Here is a 17,454-nt window from a genome sequence, read left to right on the forward strand (position 1 = left end):
GATTCTTTTGTAAATTTTTCAGAGCACACATGCTTATTAGAGTAGAGTTGAAACTTGAAATTGAGCAGACTTTTCTAAGACACAGACTTACCTAATCTGTGTCTTCTCACTTCCCCAGCGGATATTCAGTGTGTTTAGGAGACAGGAGGCAGTTTTATGTAGATTTACTTAATGTGAAATTGTTTTTATATCATGTTGCTTTTTTATCTACCTCCAGTGTTTGGTTTTAATGTTTGCATTTGCTGATAGAAGACAGTCTAGAAAGGATCCAACAAGATATTGCTTCCTTGGAACGACTGCCACTTAGCTTTTCTAGCTGATGCATTCCTTTTTTATTTCATTTTTGCGGTACCAGGGATTGAACTCAGGACCTTGCGCTTCCGAAGCAAGCACTTATTCTACTGAGCTATCTCCCCGGCCCTGATGCATTCTTTGATGGGAATGAGAAAATTGAATTGGCTGTAATAAGTCCATTGTGAACCATCTTTCTAGAACCTCCCAGGTTTTCTTCCTGTATCTGGTACAGTTCAGAGTGGCCTTCTTGCTTAATCAAGACTTAGCTCCCTCGGGTATGAGCAGTGCCTGGAGGTGGGGAAAGAAGGCAAGGGCTGTTCTGCATGGAGCGCTCAGGACCCCTGGCACTGCCCATTTATAGGAATGCACTTTTCTTTCTCATTGCACAAATAGATCTGAGCCGTGTAGAGTTCTGGGTGTTAGAGCCTGCGGTCAGAGCGCTTGTGTGCATCTCATAGCTTCGTGTTGTCATGGGTGGCACTGTAATGCAGTCTTTTTCTCATCTCTCAGGCTCTTAATTTCTTCACAAATAGAAGTGCCCTTGAGAGTAATAGCCTACTTTCCAGAGTCTCCACAGATTCGGACGTCTTAGTCTAGGTTATGGTCTTTAATGACACTGAGAAGAAAGTGTCAAGAGTGAACATTATTATTCTCGTGTTGGCCTCCCTGTTTATTGTCTGCCTCCTGCACCTGAGTGTAGGCTCCACAAGGACACTATCATTGCTACCGTATCAGCGGGGCCTTGATTCTTCTGCACTGTAGAATAGGTGTTTAATTAGCCTTTGTCATATGTATATCATATGTACTTCTGTGAATAAAATGCCACTGATTAGGCATACTGGTTTTTTATATATAGTATTTGTGTACTGAACTTCATTTATTAATTTTTATATTTATGCCTCTGTTTAGAAGATTCTTTGAAATATCAAATCACTAGTTATGTTTTGAAGGTCTAGAAGTTTGTACATCCTGTGAACTCTCCTGAGTTGTAATTAACGCGTACTGTCATTTCACAGGAGCGACCTGACACATAGTTCCACACTGAGGTTGTTAGTATTTGGAGGACACACATTCGATGCTATTCTTAATGAAAACAGAGATAATTATTAAGTTCCGTTCAGGACATTTTCAACATGAGTAAAGAGGTCAAGAATTTTTGTGGCTATTAATGTAACCTATAAGATTAGGCTGTTGGGGTTTCAGTGATCTTTAATTCTTCTGAGCAGTAGTATCTTTATAGATGAAATAGTGGAGTAATAGTACCTATCTCATATCATTGCTAGGATTAAATTAATGCAAATAAGGCACTTAGAATAATGCCCGGCACTAAGCAAGTGCTCAATTGGTTTGTTATTGACATTAGTAGTAATACTTTTGGGCTTTTTATGTATTCAGTGCAGGGTCTACAGGGTCTGACTACACAGATCACACTTGTAGTGAGCCTTCCTGGTTTTCAGCCTCCCCAGTGCTGGGATTACAGGCGTGCTCCACCACACCCAGTCTCAGTCACCATCTCAGCGCATAATACTATTCTTGTTACTCAAAGTCATAGTAAGTGGAAGAACCAAGATTTGAATTCAGGACCATCTGACTCTCTTCTAGTTGCTTTATTTCTGGGTTGACTTTTTTGTTTGTGTTTGGATTTTCAATAGGAGAAAGGAATCAAATGAGAAGAAGATGCTGCTAAAGTCTTGCTTACAACCCCTTAGCTAGAGCAGATGTGTTCTCATCTCATTAAACACTATTTTTTCCATGTAAGAGTTTTGCTTTAACAATGGCCCAGCTACAGCCAGATCCCTGGGCCTGCCATGCCAGCCCCACCCCTGGGACTCACTGCCAGTAGCTGAGACTGGGCGTGGTGGCACACATCTGTAATCCCAGCTCTTGGGAGGCTGTAAAATGGGCCTGATCACTACAAGTCCAATCTAGTAGTAAGACCTTGAACACCCTGTAGACCCTTCCCTAAAATACAAAAAAAAAGAGAAAAAAAGCCCAGCTAAAACAAAGTTTGAAACTGTGTTATAAGACTGTAGATTCTGCAGAAATAATATTTTTGTATGAATATTTAAATCTTCCTTGTTGTATTTTTTTTGATTGAGGTTGAGTGATATCAGGCATCACTACCACTGCTTTTGCATGTGTTGAAGTACCCAAATAAGAACCCAGGGACTGTATTCTGCCATGTTTTACCAATGGACTTATCACTTATATCAATGAAATTTTTATGGGCTTTGTGTACATCAAATAGTAGCCACTTACACAACACGTCACACTCAGCTGCTAAAATAAATGCAGTCCCTTCAGTAGTGATCATTTACAATTATTACATGTCAAGAAAATTCCCTTTATAATGATTCTGTATTATAATCAGTTACTCTTTACTTGCCAAAACTCTTCCTCTGAAAATTGTATTTTACTTGAGCATATATTAATGTAGTTAACTTTTGAAACAAAAAAAGTATCTGTCCCCCTCCCCCAGTTAGTGAAAACAGGCCAGTGATTATCAGTCCCTATATATGGACAGACCAGAAGTACTCTGGAGTGTGCATTCTAAGACACAGGTGGCAAATATTCCCCAGCTCCAGAACCATAGTCACGTCACCGTCATCTCAAGGTATTCAGAGACGTGGGGCAGTTAAGAAATAAATATCAGTTCTTGTAAGTGTAGATGCTTTGTAAACAGGATTGTCACATAACCCTCTTGTAAATATAAGTTTGTGAAGTATGAATGAGTGTGTGTGTCAAGTGTTCGATCCCTCAAATTTTATGTCAAGGTCTAGAAGAGGTGGCCATGGAAGGGCCTAGAACCAGTGTCAATAATGATTTTGTTGCTAATACAAAAGTCCATTGTTAGAGCTTCCAGTAGGATGTTGATCTTTGGTTTAATCTTTCTCCTCATTAGCTGCTGTGATTCTGTCTGCAGTTAACACTACAATTGAATTACACTGTGGATGGTTGAAATTGAACTATGTATTTCTTAATTGTATCCCTCTGGATAGCACAGAGCAATGGCCATGGATGCTAATTAGACATAAGGCTTAATTTGTGCGCTAACAGGCTTGGTGACTCCTCTGTCAGGCTGCTTCTGGCATAGAACCAGCGAGCCATGTGGTCCGGAACACAGAGGATCTCTTATTCCTCCTTGCTATGGCAGAAGGTTATTTATGCAGTTATCTACAAGCTGTTCCCCGTGATAAGGAATAGTTAAAAGGAGTCTGGTTTATAACAGTTAAAAAAGAGGTTGCCCTGTCTGCTGGGCCTTTCTGCCATGATTGGTGCCTGCGTTTGTTTAAAACAAAAAAAAAAAGTTTGCGGGAGCATAAAAGGTTCTGCTCACGTCTGAGGTAATTCACTTAGGTCCCTGACCGCTGTGGTGTTAATGGACAATGATGGATATGTCTGTGCTCTGAACACTCTAAACAGTCCTTACCTGAACTTGTCCACGACTTCTCTGAGGTGGACCAGCAGAGAGCAGTTAATCAGTCACAGAGCACCAGAATCTAAACTTGTCTGTTTCCCATTCAGGATTTAGGCTGAGAGAGTCGTGACTGGAGCTTGACCTCATTTCTGTTCTGAGAGAGTTGGAGATGACTGGAATTGAAGTATTTATTCTTTAAATACTTTCTATAGAATAGGAACTGACCTGCAAAGCCATGTGGATCTGTTTTCTTGTTGAAGGATTTCCTTTCTTTTTTAAGGGTTGTGAGTGATCAGGCATTAATTTATTCTTACTTGATTCTTGCCAAATTATATTTTTCTAGGAATATGTACATTTTGTGGAGGATTTTAATTTTGTTGGCCAACAACATTCCATTTTAAGATTTACTATACTTGTTATATCTTGGTTTTTATTCTTAATATTTTATTCTTTTCTCTAGTTTTAATCAACTTTATCAGAGATGACTTTTTTGTTTTTGTTGTTTTTTTAGAGACAAGGTCTCACTAAGTAGTCTAGGCTGGAATTGAACTTGCTGTGTAGCCTCAAATTTATAATCCTTCTGCCTCAGTCTCCAAATACTGGGATTATAAGTATGCTGTCTCACCCTTTTTTATTATCACTTTCAAAGAACTTCCTTTTGCGTGCTCTCTCTCTCTCTCTCTCTCTCTCTCTCTCTCTCTCTCTCTCTCTTTTTTTGGTACCAGGGATTGCACTCAGGACCCTGTGCTTGCCAGGCAAGCACTTACTCTACTAAGCTAGCTCATCAGGCCCTGTTCTGTAGCTATTAAGAGGGCTTTTGTCATTCCTTGGCTCTTGGTCCATCCCTCCCTTTTCAGAGCCAGCAGCTGAAGGTTGAGTCCTCCCATTGCATCTTTCTCACCTAAGAAACTCATACAATTAAGGTCTCCCCCACCTCCATCTCAACAGCCTAAACCTGGTAAAATACCTTTCACCACGTTGAATAACACACGGACAGGTTCTAGGGTTAGGATGTTGAAATCTTTGTGTGTGGGGGGTATTATTATAGCCACTGCACTGATCAGTAAATAACTTTCCTTTGTTTCTCTGATCACTTTGAAACAAGTTGAAGAATAGACACAGAGGATCATAGAGAGTTCAAAGTATCAGCTCTGTTACATTATTGACTTGAGAAATTGGCTTGACTTAAATCTGTAATTAGGGTCATAAATACCACCCATCCTACACATGTACCCCAAATTGAGCATAGCTTCATGCTGCAAACTTCCATTTTGTAGGTGGTTTCAGAAAGCTTCCGCCAAAGACAGTGACTCATCCAGAAGATGAGCAGCTGGACTGAGAAAGAATTCGTGCCTTCATCTCTCTAGTTAGGAGAAATCTTCTTTTAGGGAAAATGAGTTGAGTGCAGAGAGAGAGAGGGTAGAGTCTACAAATGTGGCCTCTCTGCTTTTTCCCTGCAGAAATGTGAAGACAGAAATAGTTTAGTTCACTTTGTGCTGCGTAATTTATAATAGAAGGATTACCCTGCACCGTTGCGGAGGCAGAGAACTCTTAATACCAGGCAGTGGCATCTGATAGGGGTGTCTTGAGTCACCATGTGATGCCAGAAGGCCGAATGGTGACAGTGTATGATTTAGATGGAGAATTGGGGCAGAACTCAGCCTCTTATTAAAACCCAATCGTGTGCTCACTGACCCGTTCCCGTGGTAAAGCATTCACCCAGCCAGGTGCCTCTGGCGTGTGAGCGAGCCCCACCCACCGCTCTACCCTGCTGCGTTGGAGTTCAGTTGCTGACGCATGACTTTGGAGGACACATTCAAGCTTTAGCAAGCCTTAATAGTTCTTGATTTTTGCTGTGCCTTCCCATGTGGCATGATATACATTCAGTTTTGAATAAGTGCTTTCTGTGTGCTTTAACAAAATGGGTTCTCTAAAGGGGGGTGTCACTAATCTCTTTCTGTCCCTCATTGTTGTCCTAGGTCATCACTTTTATTTTCTTTCTTTCTTTTTTTTTTTTTTAATTTTAATTTATTTGGTACAAGGTCTTTTTTTTTTTAAACTTTTATTTATTTATTTATTTATTCATTTATTTGTGTGTGGCCAGCTCAGCCCACCAGGGGGCGGGGCTGGCTGGCATGTGGTGCTGGGGGATTGAACCGTGGTCCCTGTGCTTTGCTAAGCTTGTTCTAAGTAGGTGCTTTAGACCACTGAGCCATCTCACCAGCCCTTTATTTTCTTTTGGGGTTCTGTTGATCTATCATTTCCCAAGACAGATAATCATGACATGGTATTATTTTTTTTAATAACATATATGAGGTTTAGTTTTGTATTCTTTTGTTTAGGGTGTATATATTTAATTTTTTTGGTAGAGACAGCCTATAATTTTTATTGGTGGTGGACAAGATCTTTAATTATACAATTTGTTGGGGAGGAGAGAAGTAGTGAATATTCAAATTCTGATCTGAAAGTTTTCTTGATAGGTTCTCCTTATAAAGGGAGCTAGGGAATACTCTCTTTTCTAAATAAACTTGACAAAATAGTTTGTTAGACTAGAATTATTTAGTTGCTCAGTGTTTAATGGAATGAATTATGAAATCATTTTAGCCTGTACTTTTCTCTATCAATTTAATTTCTGTATAGATGTATACAGATGGCTTTTGCTTGTTATTTTACCTAGTAATTGCTTGTTTGTGACTGTTTTTATCCTTTTGAATAAAGTACCTGTGCCAGTAAATGGAATTCTTATGGAAATTTGGAATCCTGGGCTGGGGAGATAGCTCAGTGGTTTAAACGCCAGTCTGGGAATCTTTTTTTTTTTTTTTTTTTCTGCAGTGCTAAAGATTGAATTTAAGGCCCACTACTACATGCTAGACAAAAATTGCATCACTCAGCTGTGTCCTCAACTGTTCTAATGTGTGTGGACTTCTTTGTTTTATCTTTTTTTGAACACTTTATTTGTTAGTAATTTGAATCATGTTTATTTTGTGTGTGTGTGTTTCTGTTGTCCCCCCCCCCAATACTGGGATTTGAACCCCAGGATCACGGAGCTGCAATCCTGACTGTTTCTATCTATGGACATTTGTACACATGTATATTGTTATGGTTTGTATCGAGGTGTCTCGTCAAAGATTCGTGCAGTCATGGCGTGGCAGACTTCTAGAGTTTGTGCTTAATTCATGATCCAGTGCCGGGATTATGGGTGTGAGTGCTACACCCGCCCTGGGCCAGATGGCCTGAAGGCAGTCCGAGGAAGGGAGAGAGGCTGGCTGTTCTGCTGTTTTCTTCTGCCATGAACTGCTGCCCTCTCCCATGTGCCACTGTGCCTTGGAGCCAGCCAAGTACGAACTGAAACATTCACAAACTATGAGCTAAATAAACCTTTCCTTCCTTAATTATTTTGTGTCTTGGGTATTTTGTCCCAGCAATGAGAGAAAAGTCTGTCTGTCTGTCTGTCTGTCTGTCTGTCTGTCTCTGTGTGTGTGTGTGTGTGTGTGTGTGTGTGTGTGTAGTGAGACAGTCTCATTAAGTCACTAAGTTGCTCAGGTTGGGCTCAAGCTTGTGATCCTCTTGCCTCATCCTCCCAGACTGCTAGGATTGCAGGCACCCAGGTTCATAATTCTATTCTGGTGACATGAATAGCTGGATTTCTGTTGTTCTATTGTCTGAATTGTGAGATTCCGACAGGTGAGTTCAATATATTTGTCATTACTGTATCTATTTGGCATATGGATCTCTCCAATTTTTCTTGCAACTTTTTTGGTTTTGCCTTGCTAGCTTCTGAGGCATTGATCAAGTTTTTATTTTTAAATCATGTTAGAAAGTTAAACACTTATCTGTTTTTTATCTTTATATTTTTAATATGCATCTTTAAAATGAAGACTAAAGGTAATTTCTTTAAAGAATAATATTTGTCTTCCTTTTTAAGAATACCTGACTGTCAGACTGACTGACCCATCTTCTGCATTATTTTTGTTAGTATTCTAATGTATTAATTTTAAATCACTATTATTTTTTAGTTGAAGGCTGTGGTGTGTGTTAAGCCTACCTGTGAACTTGATTGGCTCAGAAACTACCTCAGGAATTAGTAAGACATGACGTGTAGGGATAAGTGATGGTGGGTGGCCCTCGGGGGTCTGTATCTGGTCCTGGTCCCTTCCTTCCTGAGCTGGTCCTTGGCTCTGCTCGCGGGCTCCTGTCAGCTGAGCAATTCGCCCTCTACCATTCTCTTCACTGTGTTCTTGTTTTGGAGCCGGCTGAGCAGGGCCATGATCTCTGAGACCATGAGCAGAAACATGGGTGTAAGATATTTGGTCCTCGTAACTGCAATACTAGGAGGGGTCATTCACATTTTCTAACCAACAATTTTAGCAATCATCTCTCATCTTAGTGCTCCCGCCCCGGTCCCTAATGGCTTTAGCTTAGTGCTTTTTCTTGCTGCCTTAAATTCTTTCTATAACGATAATTCTTTTAGTAACAACTTTATTCATCATCATCTAAAAAGGTTTTACATATTCTTAATCTTGAAGTATAGTTCATTTTGTATAGGCTCATAGGTAGCAGGCTACTTGTAATTATTTTGTGGGAAGCTTGTTGACAGTTTAATTGAATCTGTCTTCTGGTTCTGGTTGATTGGAAGTTTCCTCTCTATCTTCTGTGTTCTTCACTTTCACTATGTTGTTTCTAGGGTGAATTTTCGTGATGGGCTGCAATCTTTGCCAGCACAGTATTGATCTGTTGTTTTGCTTATGTTCCTCTTTTACTCCCAGCATGAGCGCCCATATTTTCTTAATTGCTGTATATGGTCCTTCTGTTCCAACTTGTTTCTCCCTGTGGCTGTAGCTTTTTTCATGGGGCCACTCATCTTCAGGGAATGTGTGGGGTGTGGGACTGAGCCTTTGGGACAGTCTGCTTTTGCTAAGGCTGGGCCTTAGGTGTCATGTCACTCTGGACTATTGTGTGTGCATTTGTGTTGATTTCTGGTTTAGGGCTTTATTAATAAGTACATAGTATGAATTTATCACTATGCTTGTGGTGTGCAGAGGCCTCTCATTTTGATTTCTCATAGAGTTTGTATGTATACATTAACATGCATGTATATATATGTTAACATGTTTTACTAACATGCAGAGTCTCCTAAGCCTCAGGCTGGTCTTCCTGTTTTCTTAGGAGGTTCCTGTGATGCTTCACTTGTCTGTTCACAGGTCTGCAGCAGAATCCTTTTGAGTTCTTTGGGCAGATCCATTCTGCTCTTCCTTTGTTGTAACTGATTATTTATCAGTTGCAGTCCCAATCTAAGAAATTTCTCTGTGGTATTTTTTTTTTTTTTAATTTATGTGTGTGTGTGTGTGTGTGTGTGTGTGTGTGACCAGCTCAGCCCACCAGGGGGCGGGCGGGCTGGCATGTGGTGCTGGGGGATTGAACCGTGGTCCCTGTGCTTTGCTAAGCTTGTTCTAAGTAGGTGCTTTAGACCACTGAGCCATCTCACCAGCCCCTCTCTCTGGTATTTTGTGCTTGTTATTTGTAAATTATGAAACTACTTATGTCTGACATGTTTCGGATTGAGTAAAACAGCCATTGGCCAAAGCTTTGTCTGTGGTAGCAAAATGCTATCGCAAAAATGTCATAGCAAAATGTCATATTGCTGCATAACTCAACCTTATCTACTCCACCTTTCATTTTGTAAAATGTGACCACTTCTGGTTTCATTTGTGTTGAGGATTCACTGTTCATTGTTTGAGGAGTGTGTGTGTGTGTGTGTGTGTGTGTGTGTGTGTTGAGACAGTGTCTCACTGTGTAGTCCAAGCTAGCCTGGATGTAGCACAGGCTGACGTCGAACTAACAGGATCCTCCTGCTTCAGCCTCCTGAGTGCAGAGATTACAGACATGCACCGCCATGCCCAGCTTCACTACCAGTTGTATCACCCTGATGTAATTTTGACATGAGTACTATCTTCCTTCTCTTTTCCATCTAGGAAGCCAATATGAAGGCTCTCTAAAAGCTGAAGATTGTACTATACATTTCTCTACTGTGAACTTGCAACATGTTTTCTTTCCAGAAATCTCAGCTTTGTTCTTGTGAATAGTTCCTGGGCTGGCCAACTGGTGTTCTTTTAGCAAATGTAGTGACGAGTAACTAGTGAACCAATTATCGAAGGTGACATTCCGGTTACTTTTTGAAATAGATGCAACAAGTCTGAAGTCATATGGTTTCTTACTTCATGGAGAAAGGCCTAGTCGCTTAGTTGCAGCATAGCATTCTAAATCCAAGGTATGAAATGTCTTTCTGTCTCTCAGGACTTATATTTTTATGCCATATTTGGAAGGCTTCAACGAAACAAAGCTCTCAACAAATGAGCCAATAGCAGCCAGGTATTTTCTTTCTTATTGGGTTGTTGTTTTTTTTGTCATCAAAATAGAGGCAATTTGAAAGGAAACCAAATCTATTGTGTCATTATTATTCTAAAAGATCATAATGCTTCCGTCAGTTCTCCATAAATCTTTTACTTTTTTCTTTTTTCTTCAGTACCTGGGATGCAGCTCAGGACCTTGTGTGCCAGCCAGGTGCTGATTCTGCTGACCTCTCCCCGGCCCAGTCTTTTACATCTGACAATTAGAATGATGAAGTCCTGCTATGAAGGCATTTGGTTTAGATAATGAAGTGTCATGATGAAGATATTTTGAATATTACTGTTGACGCTGTCTCAGTTACTCTTCTCTCATTGCTGGGACAAAATACCCGACACTCAAAATGAAGGAAGGAGGGCTGGCCAAGTAGCTCAGCGGATTAATGTGCCTGCTTGGGCAGATGCAGGGGCCGGGAGTTTCATCCCCTGGCCTGCCGTACGGGCCCCGGCCCTGGGGCCAGCTGAGACTTTTGGTGATTGAGACTGCGTGAGGTGGCGTGCACAGTAATCCCAGCTATTTGGCAGGCTGAACACAGGTGGATCGCTACGAGTCCCGTAGTAGATCCTTACTAAAATTAAAAAAAAAAAAAAAAAAGGAAGGAAAGATTTGTTTAGCTCACAGTCACTGGAGGTTTCACTTCATACTCAGCTGGCTCCAAGGCAGAATGGCAAAGGGCAGAGGGCATTAGTTCTGCCCCAGGCTGGGGGAAGTACTCACACCCATAATCCCAGCAGTATTAAAACCCACAATCCCAGCCTTGGATCACATATAATCCCAGTGGGTGAAGAGTTAATCACAAACTCTAGAAATCCCCACCCCATGACTGCATGAGGCTTTGGGGGGACAACTAGATATAAACCATAACAATAAGGAAAAATTAAATGTCACTTTATTTTATTTATGTATTTGGTACAGGGCCCCACTATATACTTAGACCCCTCGTGATCCTTCTGTTTTCAGCCTCCCAAGTGCTGGGATTACAGGCGAACACCACCATGCCCAGCCTTGGTGGCTAGTGCAGCGTGCCCGGGGGAAGGCCAGTGCTGCTGCATGTGGAGCCAGGGATCAAACCCAGTCCCTGTGATTTTCTAAGCAGGCACTTAGACCGCTGAGCTATATCACAGGCCCTACTTAAATGTCATTTTAAAATGTGTTTACTAGTGAGAAAACATTTTACTTCCGTATTTGTTTTTATAGGGTTATCCGTATAAAAACTTTATTTGAGGTTTGAGAAATGACTTGGCTAGTTTTCCTATTAATAGTTTTCCTATTAATATACAAGGTTCTCTCTCTCTCTCTCTCTCTCTCTCTCTCTCTCTCTCTCTCTCTCTCTCTCTTTCTCTTTCTCTGTCTCTCTGTAGCTTATATGATCCAGATCCTCATCAGTGACAGTGATATATATATTACACACACACACTTTGGTATCGTCTATTTAGACAGACATGTGTCTTATAGTTTCTGTCTAGATGTCCTCCCAAAGCCTGCTGCAGTCTTGGGGGATGGGCTTTAGACTTTGTGATTGATTCCTGGTCCACTGCTTGGATTAAGGGTGTGAGTGCTATGCCCACCCAAGGGTGAGTACCCTGCATACAGTATAAAGGCTTGGAAGAGGTTTTTGATCCATAATTCCTGCTATCGTACAGCTTCAGAAAGCAAATTGGTAATCAGATATTACAGTAATTGTTGGCTTCACTGTGGATTTTTCTTTCCCAAACTATCTAGCAAATAGAAATTTGGCTCCTGGGAACAAAAATTAGATATTGGATCTGTAGTGTACCCATAAGCCTAATAGCCCAACAGCTCACATTTTCTAAACGAGTCCTGATTTAAGATATTTTATCCTCTTGGCCTTATAAGCAATCCAAATGCCTTAGTACTACGTCTAAACTGTATATTCTAAAGTATTTTAATTGTTAAGAGAAGCACAGAAATTCTTTGTTAGGCTGTGTCTCCCTAATTTTGATTTGAAATAAATATATCACAGTACTTAAGAATATTTTTTTGTTTTTCTTAAATGATGGGGGTTAGGAATGCAAGAAGTCTCAGTTTGGGTTCATCAATTAGAAAACATGGACTCAGTTGCCCAGATCTCTAAGGATATACGGGCATTTGCTGTCTGTGTAGTCACTGAATTATATGTGCAGGTACTCGGTCATATCTCACTTCACTACCAGGTAGAAAGCATGAGGAGCTCAACTAAGTCTAACCTGGACTCGCAGATATGTCATTGTGTGGGCCGACGTGATACATAAGACTCAATAACAGTTAATTGTTAACCCAATATAAAGTTGGTAAGAATTTCTAAGCCTCAGGGGGAAAAATGGCCAAAAGTAGAGTAAGACTGTCAACCTTCAACCAATTGCTTATAGTAATAATTAACTCAAGTTTCCAAGAAGATAGTAGGAAACATGGAGATCTCCCAATTGGGAATATCCAGAGAGATTCTGATTAAACTACCACCAAAATGAGGATATTAGTTGTTGTCTATTGTTTTGAAATACACTATCCAAATATAGAGGCTTAATACAGCCACAACTTTTGTGACTGTGGTAGTTCCCAGCAGGGTTATCTCATTAGCCCATATGGTGTTAGCTGGGGTGGCTCATTTGGGCTGGGGTGTCCTAAGTGGCCTCTTGCTCATGTCTGTCACTGTGGCTGGGACAGTTGGGGCTTCCTTTCTATCAGGGTAACTGAGCTTTCTTATGGAATGGGTTAGGGTCAGAGAGGAAGAGTAGAAACTACATTAGACCTTTTGGCAGGCCAGGCCCAGCCCTGGCCCAGTCACATCCATTGAATTCTCATGATAGGAACATCTAAGTTCAGGATCTACCTCTTGATGAAGGGAGAAAAATGCGTGTGGAATGGACGCAACTTGGTGGCCATCTGTGTAATCTGCCCTGGTAGCTTAAAGGAAGACAACCAAATTCGCCTGAAAGGTGGAGAGTGGGACCCCACTAATTTAACTAGAATGTGTCTGTCACTGGTGAAGGCTTGCTGCGTTCTTCCACTTGTCTGAGTGTGCAGTCATCATGCATGAGCCTCAGTGGGCTGTTACACACTTCTGTTACACCTCTTTCTAAGATAGATGTCCAGCCCAGATCACATAAACACAATTTCTGTAGAGTTTACACTGTGAGTGATTCTGCCAAGGCAGAAGGATGCTTCTAGACTTATCAAGCCTGCCCTCCTTTTACTGCCTCTGCTCTTGACCTGTTAATTGATTTTGGGCTCCACCCATCTTACTGAGGTTTCTCACTCTCTGTTGTTTCAGGTACTAAATCAGGTACCGACATTAGTGATGGCACCTGCGAGCCTGGACTGTCTTCCCCAGCCTATAAGAGCCCCTTCCCAGTGCTCCACCTCATCGAGGACTTGAGACTGGCCCTGGAGATGCTGGATCTGCCTCAGGAGAGGGCAGCTCTCCTGAGTCAGGTCCCTGGCCCGACAGCTGCCTACATAAAAGAATGGTTTGAAGACAGCTTGGTGAGTTGGTCAGTGGCCTGATTGGGGAAACAGTGAGAAAAATCATCATGTAGCCTATGGAATGCCACCGCTGGCTAGGGCTGTTGACCCATTCGTACACTCTCCAGCCTTTCTTGTTTCCCATCCAGCCACAGCCAGCTCCTTCTGGTTGGTCATGCCTAATAGTAGGCCAAAGCCCAGTCAAGTAGTAATTTAAAATACACTATCTGCCTATGCAAAAAGAAGTGCCTAAACAGAGAAAGGTAAATGTGGAAGATCCCTCAGCCCTAGGATTACATGTACTGCTTATTGAGTTATAATTCCTGACTGGGGTTTTGTACTGGTAACTGGGTCCCTTACCCCTTTATTCGTAACACAATCTGTAGCCTGTTTACTCCATTTTGTTACTTCTGCTACTACTTCTTACCCTAGAACTAAGTCCTGTCCCTAGAATGGAGTGAAAATTTAATTCTCCTTTGCCTGCTATCTAGACTAGGCATGTAGGCTTGTTCATCTCTAGGGAAAGCAGACGGGTAACCAAGCTGTAAATCTATTATAGCTTTGGTTACCCATCTGCTTCCTTATAAAGTCCACCAGTTTGACTTAAAGATACTAGTAGTGTCTGTGAGTAAATAAAATGAAGAGCTAGCCTACTCATTTCTTACCAGGAAAGAGCCGTGCCGTTGAGCTATCTCCCCACCCTCATTTTTAGTCATTTATTTATTTATTTATTTATTTATTTGATATAGGATCTCACTATGCAGCTTAGACTTGTAGTGATCCTCCTTTCTCAGCCTCCCCAGTGCTGGGTTTACAGATATATGTCACCATGCCTGGTTTTGGTGGCTTGCAGCACATATCTGGGGGCTCAGGGGTCCAGGGCCGGCATGGCCTGTGGTACTGGGGATTGAACCTGGGTCCTTGTTCTTGCCAGGCAGGCACTTAGACCACCGAGCTATTACCCCGTTCCCCAAGAGCTGGCCTGTTGAGGAGGCCATCTGGAATGCAACTATCCAAGGCCGGCGGAGAGGCAGGATGCTGGAAGCCAGAGGAAGAAAGTGTGTTACCCTAAGCATGGTTTAAGGATGAAGTCTGAGTTGTAGTCTTCTAAATCTAGAGTCTTCCAGACCTGATTCAAAAGTGTGCATAGAGGTGGGAAGACAGGAACAGGGGCATTAAACTGGGAGCAGAGGCTTGATATTGAAGACCACAAACCAAGGACACTGGGACATCCTTGTCCAGAGGCCATTGTCAGGTGTGATTAGACAGGCTATGTCCCAGATGGCCTAGACTACTTTCTGTTTCAGAGGCCTCTGTCAATATAGTTGCATCCTTGTGCCTTATTTTAAACACTGAACAGTTCTTCATGATATTCATTATATGCGTTATTCAATATTTTCATTATGTAGGCGGTATACCTGGTGTTCTGTGTCATAAACCTAGATCAGGATGGTAAGCAGAATAATAGTTCCTAAAGTTGGCCATGCCTCTGATGGCTGGCACCTGTGCATGTTACCTTGGACAGTGAAGGGGAAGCTTGCCTGTGAAATTAAATCAGTTTTCAGTTTTCTAACATTAAAATGGGGAGAGTGTCCTGAACTGTTCATGTGTCTTGGTTCTTTTTTTTTTATTGCTGGGAAAAAATTACCTGACACCTAAAATTAAGGAAGGAAAAGTTTATTTAGCTCACAGTTTGTGGAGGTTTCCGTCCATACTCGGCTGGCTCCAAAGCAGAGAGGCACATGGCAAAGGGCAGCTGTTCATGGCGGCAAAAAACAGCAAAAGCAGCAAGAGAAAAAGGGAGGCGCAGCAGCAGAGAGGAACCTCTTTCGCTCCTTTATATTGAGTGTAGGGCGTCCGCCCCAGGGCGGGTGTAGCACTCGCCCCCCTAATCCCAGCTTTGGCCCATGAATTAATCACAAACTCCAGAAGTGCTCCCCATGATGGCATGAGGCTTTGGGGGAACATCCAGATACAAACCATTCAAGCACACAAACACAATGTAATCACAAGAGTCTATAAAAGCTTTTTGTCATTCTCTCTTTCAATAATTTCACACTATCTAAAAGATGTTCTGTTCTATATACATTTCTCAGATACAATAATTTACTAATATACTAATACATTGAAAGGATTTGTGTGTGTGTGTGTGTGTGTGTGTGTGTGTGGCCAGCTTAGCCCACCAGGGGGTGGGGCTGGCTGGCATGTGGTGCTGGGGGATTGAACCGCAGTCCCTGTGCTTTGCTAAGCTTGTTCTAAGTAGGTGCTTTAGACCACTGAGCCATCTCACCAGCCCATCTCTGTGCTTTCTTGCAGCAGCTTTAACCTGTTGAGCTATTTGACTGGCCCTTGAAAGGATGGAAATAACCTCCCAATAGAGAATTTTCTTTTTCTTTTTTTTTTCTTTTGGCAGAACCAGGGATTGAACTCAGGCCATTATACTGGGTAGGTCAAACAATTGCTCTGCACCTACCCTGCCCTCACCCTGGAGTTTACCTGGAGCCTCTTGGGTGGGCCTGTCCCGCCCTCACCTGGTCCCACTCTGTGTACTTTGTTCTATTAGGATTTTAGCGCTCAAGTATCTGACTGACCTGTTACTACCCCTTCGTTTTGTGCCAGATATTTTCCTTTTTAAACACAATTCTGTTTATGGAGATTTTTAAGGAATATAATTTTTTAAAGTTATAATGAATTCCATGTAGTCTTTTCTGTTTGGGTTCCTTCTTTTCTTTTTAGCCCTCAAAAAGTGTTTCTTAATCTCAGATCAAATAACTATTTGCTTGTGTCTCCAACAGGTTTATGGTGTGATGTTTTATCTTATGGTTAACTTTTAATTCATCAGTAATTTTTAGTATGCAGTATGATAAATGGATCTAACTTTTTAAAAAAACTTGCTGGAAATACATTAAAAGTATTTTTGATCCAAAGGCACTCAATGTGCTGGTTGAGAAAATGGCTTGCAGAGTTGTTTTGGCATTATTTACAGAGGTTGGGGAGAGAAAGTTTTCCTAAAAGTTACCACATTCGTAAGTCTTTTAGAGTAATTATGGCCCTCAGCAGCCTATGAATGGTGTACTTTTTAGGGGGTCAGAAGTTCATATAAACATTGCGAGACATTGGAGCTGAACGTTACGGTTTTGATTCTGAACAGAGATGGCCTGTCCATATTTCGGGTCCTGCAGCCCTCACGTCAGTTTACATTTATGCACACATTCCACACTAGTTCTTATCTGTATGAAAATAAAATTTGGAGTACTGGACAAACTCACTGGGCATTTAGATCTGTCCATTTTGCTAGAAGCCTTTGCTATACAAGGTTATGGTGCAGCAGCTTTGGTATCCCATAGTAGCTTGTGAAAAATGTGGAATGCAAACCTCTATCCTACACCAACTAAGCCATCTTCAGGTGATTGATGCACACATTAAAGTTTAAGAAATACTGGTTTAATCACAAAGATTCATTTTTATTATTTTTTGAAAAGAATCTTGTGGGTTTGGGTTGAAGTTAGAATTAGTGAGCAGTTTGAAGGATTAAGCAGGCTTGGCCCAGGCCTTCTTGTTCACATCATTTGTGCATTCTTTGTGTGTGTGTGTCTCTCATCTGTAGACAGGCTGGCTTTTTCACGTGCTTCGGAGTTGTATTGTCAGTCTTGTTGTATTGTTGCTTTGTTGTATTGTTGGTCTGATAGAGTCCAGCTCAGCATCACAAGGTCTCTATCAGTTGCCAGACATTCTCTAGTAAATGGGTACAAACAATGAAGAAGTTTATATCTCACTAACAAGATGTCTAGAGGACATGCAGCCCCAGGGTAAATCCATGATTGTGGATAACATCACAGACTCCTTCTTTTCTTTTTAGCCCTCAAAAAGTGTTT

At 41.5% G+C, this 17,454-nt stretch overlaps 1 protein-coding gene across 14 annotated transcripts in view; it reads left to right on the forward strand.

The window, feature by feature from the left end:
- Ppfibp2 (PPFIA binding protein 2) overlaps positions 1 to 17,454 on the forward strand; it is a 148,678-nt gene that overhangs the window by 35,923 nt on the left and 95,301 nt on the right. For all 14 annotated transcript variants that reach the window (XM_023708141.1, XM_023708140.1, XM_004647863.3 and 11 more), the window contains one exon: positions 13,389 to 13,600. In XM_023708141.1, the coding sequence (XP_023563909.1) occupies positions 13,389 to 13,600 (212 nt within the window). The remainder of the gene's footprint in view (positions 1 to 13,388; positions 13,601 to 17,454) is intronic.

Source organism: Octodon degus, unplaced genomic scaffold (genome assembly GCF_000260255.1).
Source record: "Octodon degus isolate 3935 unplaced genomic scaffold, OctDeg1.0 scaffold00334, whole genome shotgun sequence".
Classification (NCBI taxonomy): domain Eukaryota; kingdom Metazoa; phylum Chordata; class Mammalia; order Rodentia; family Octodontidae; genus Octodon; species Octodon degus.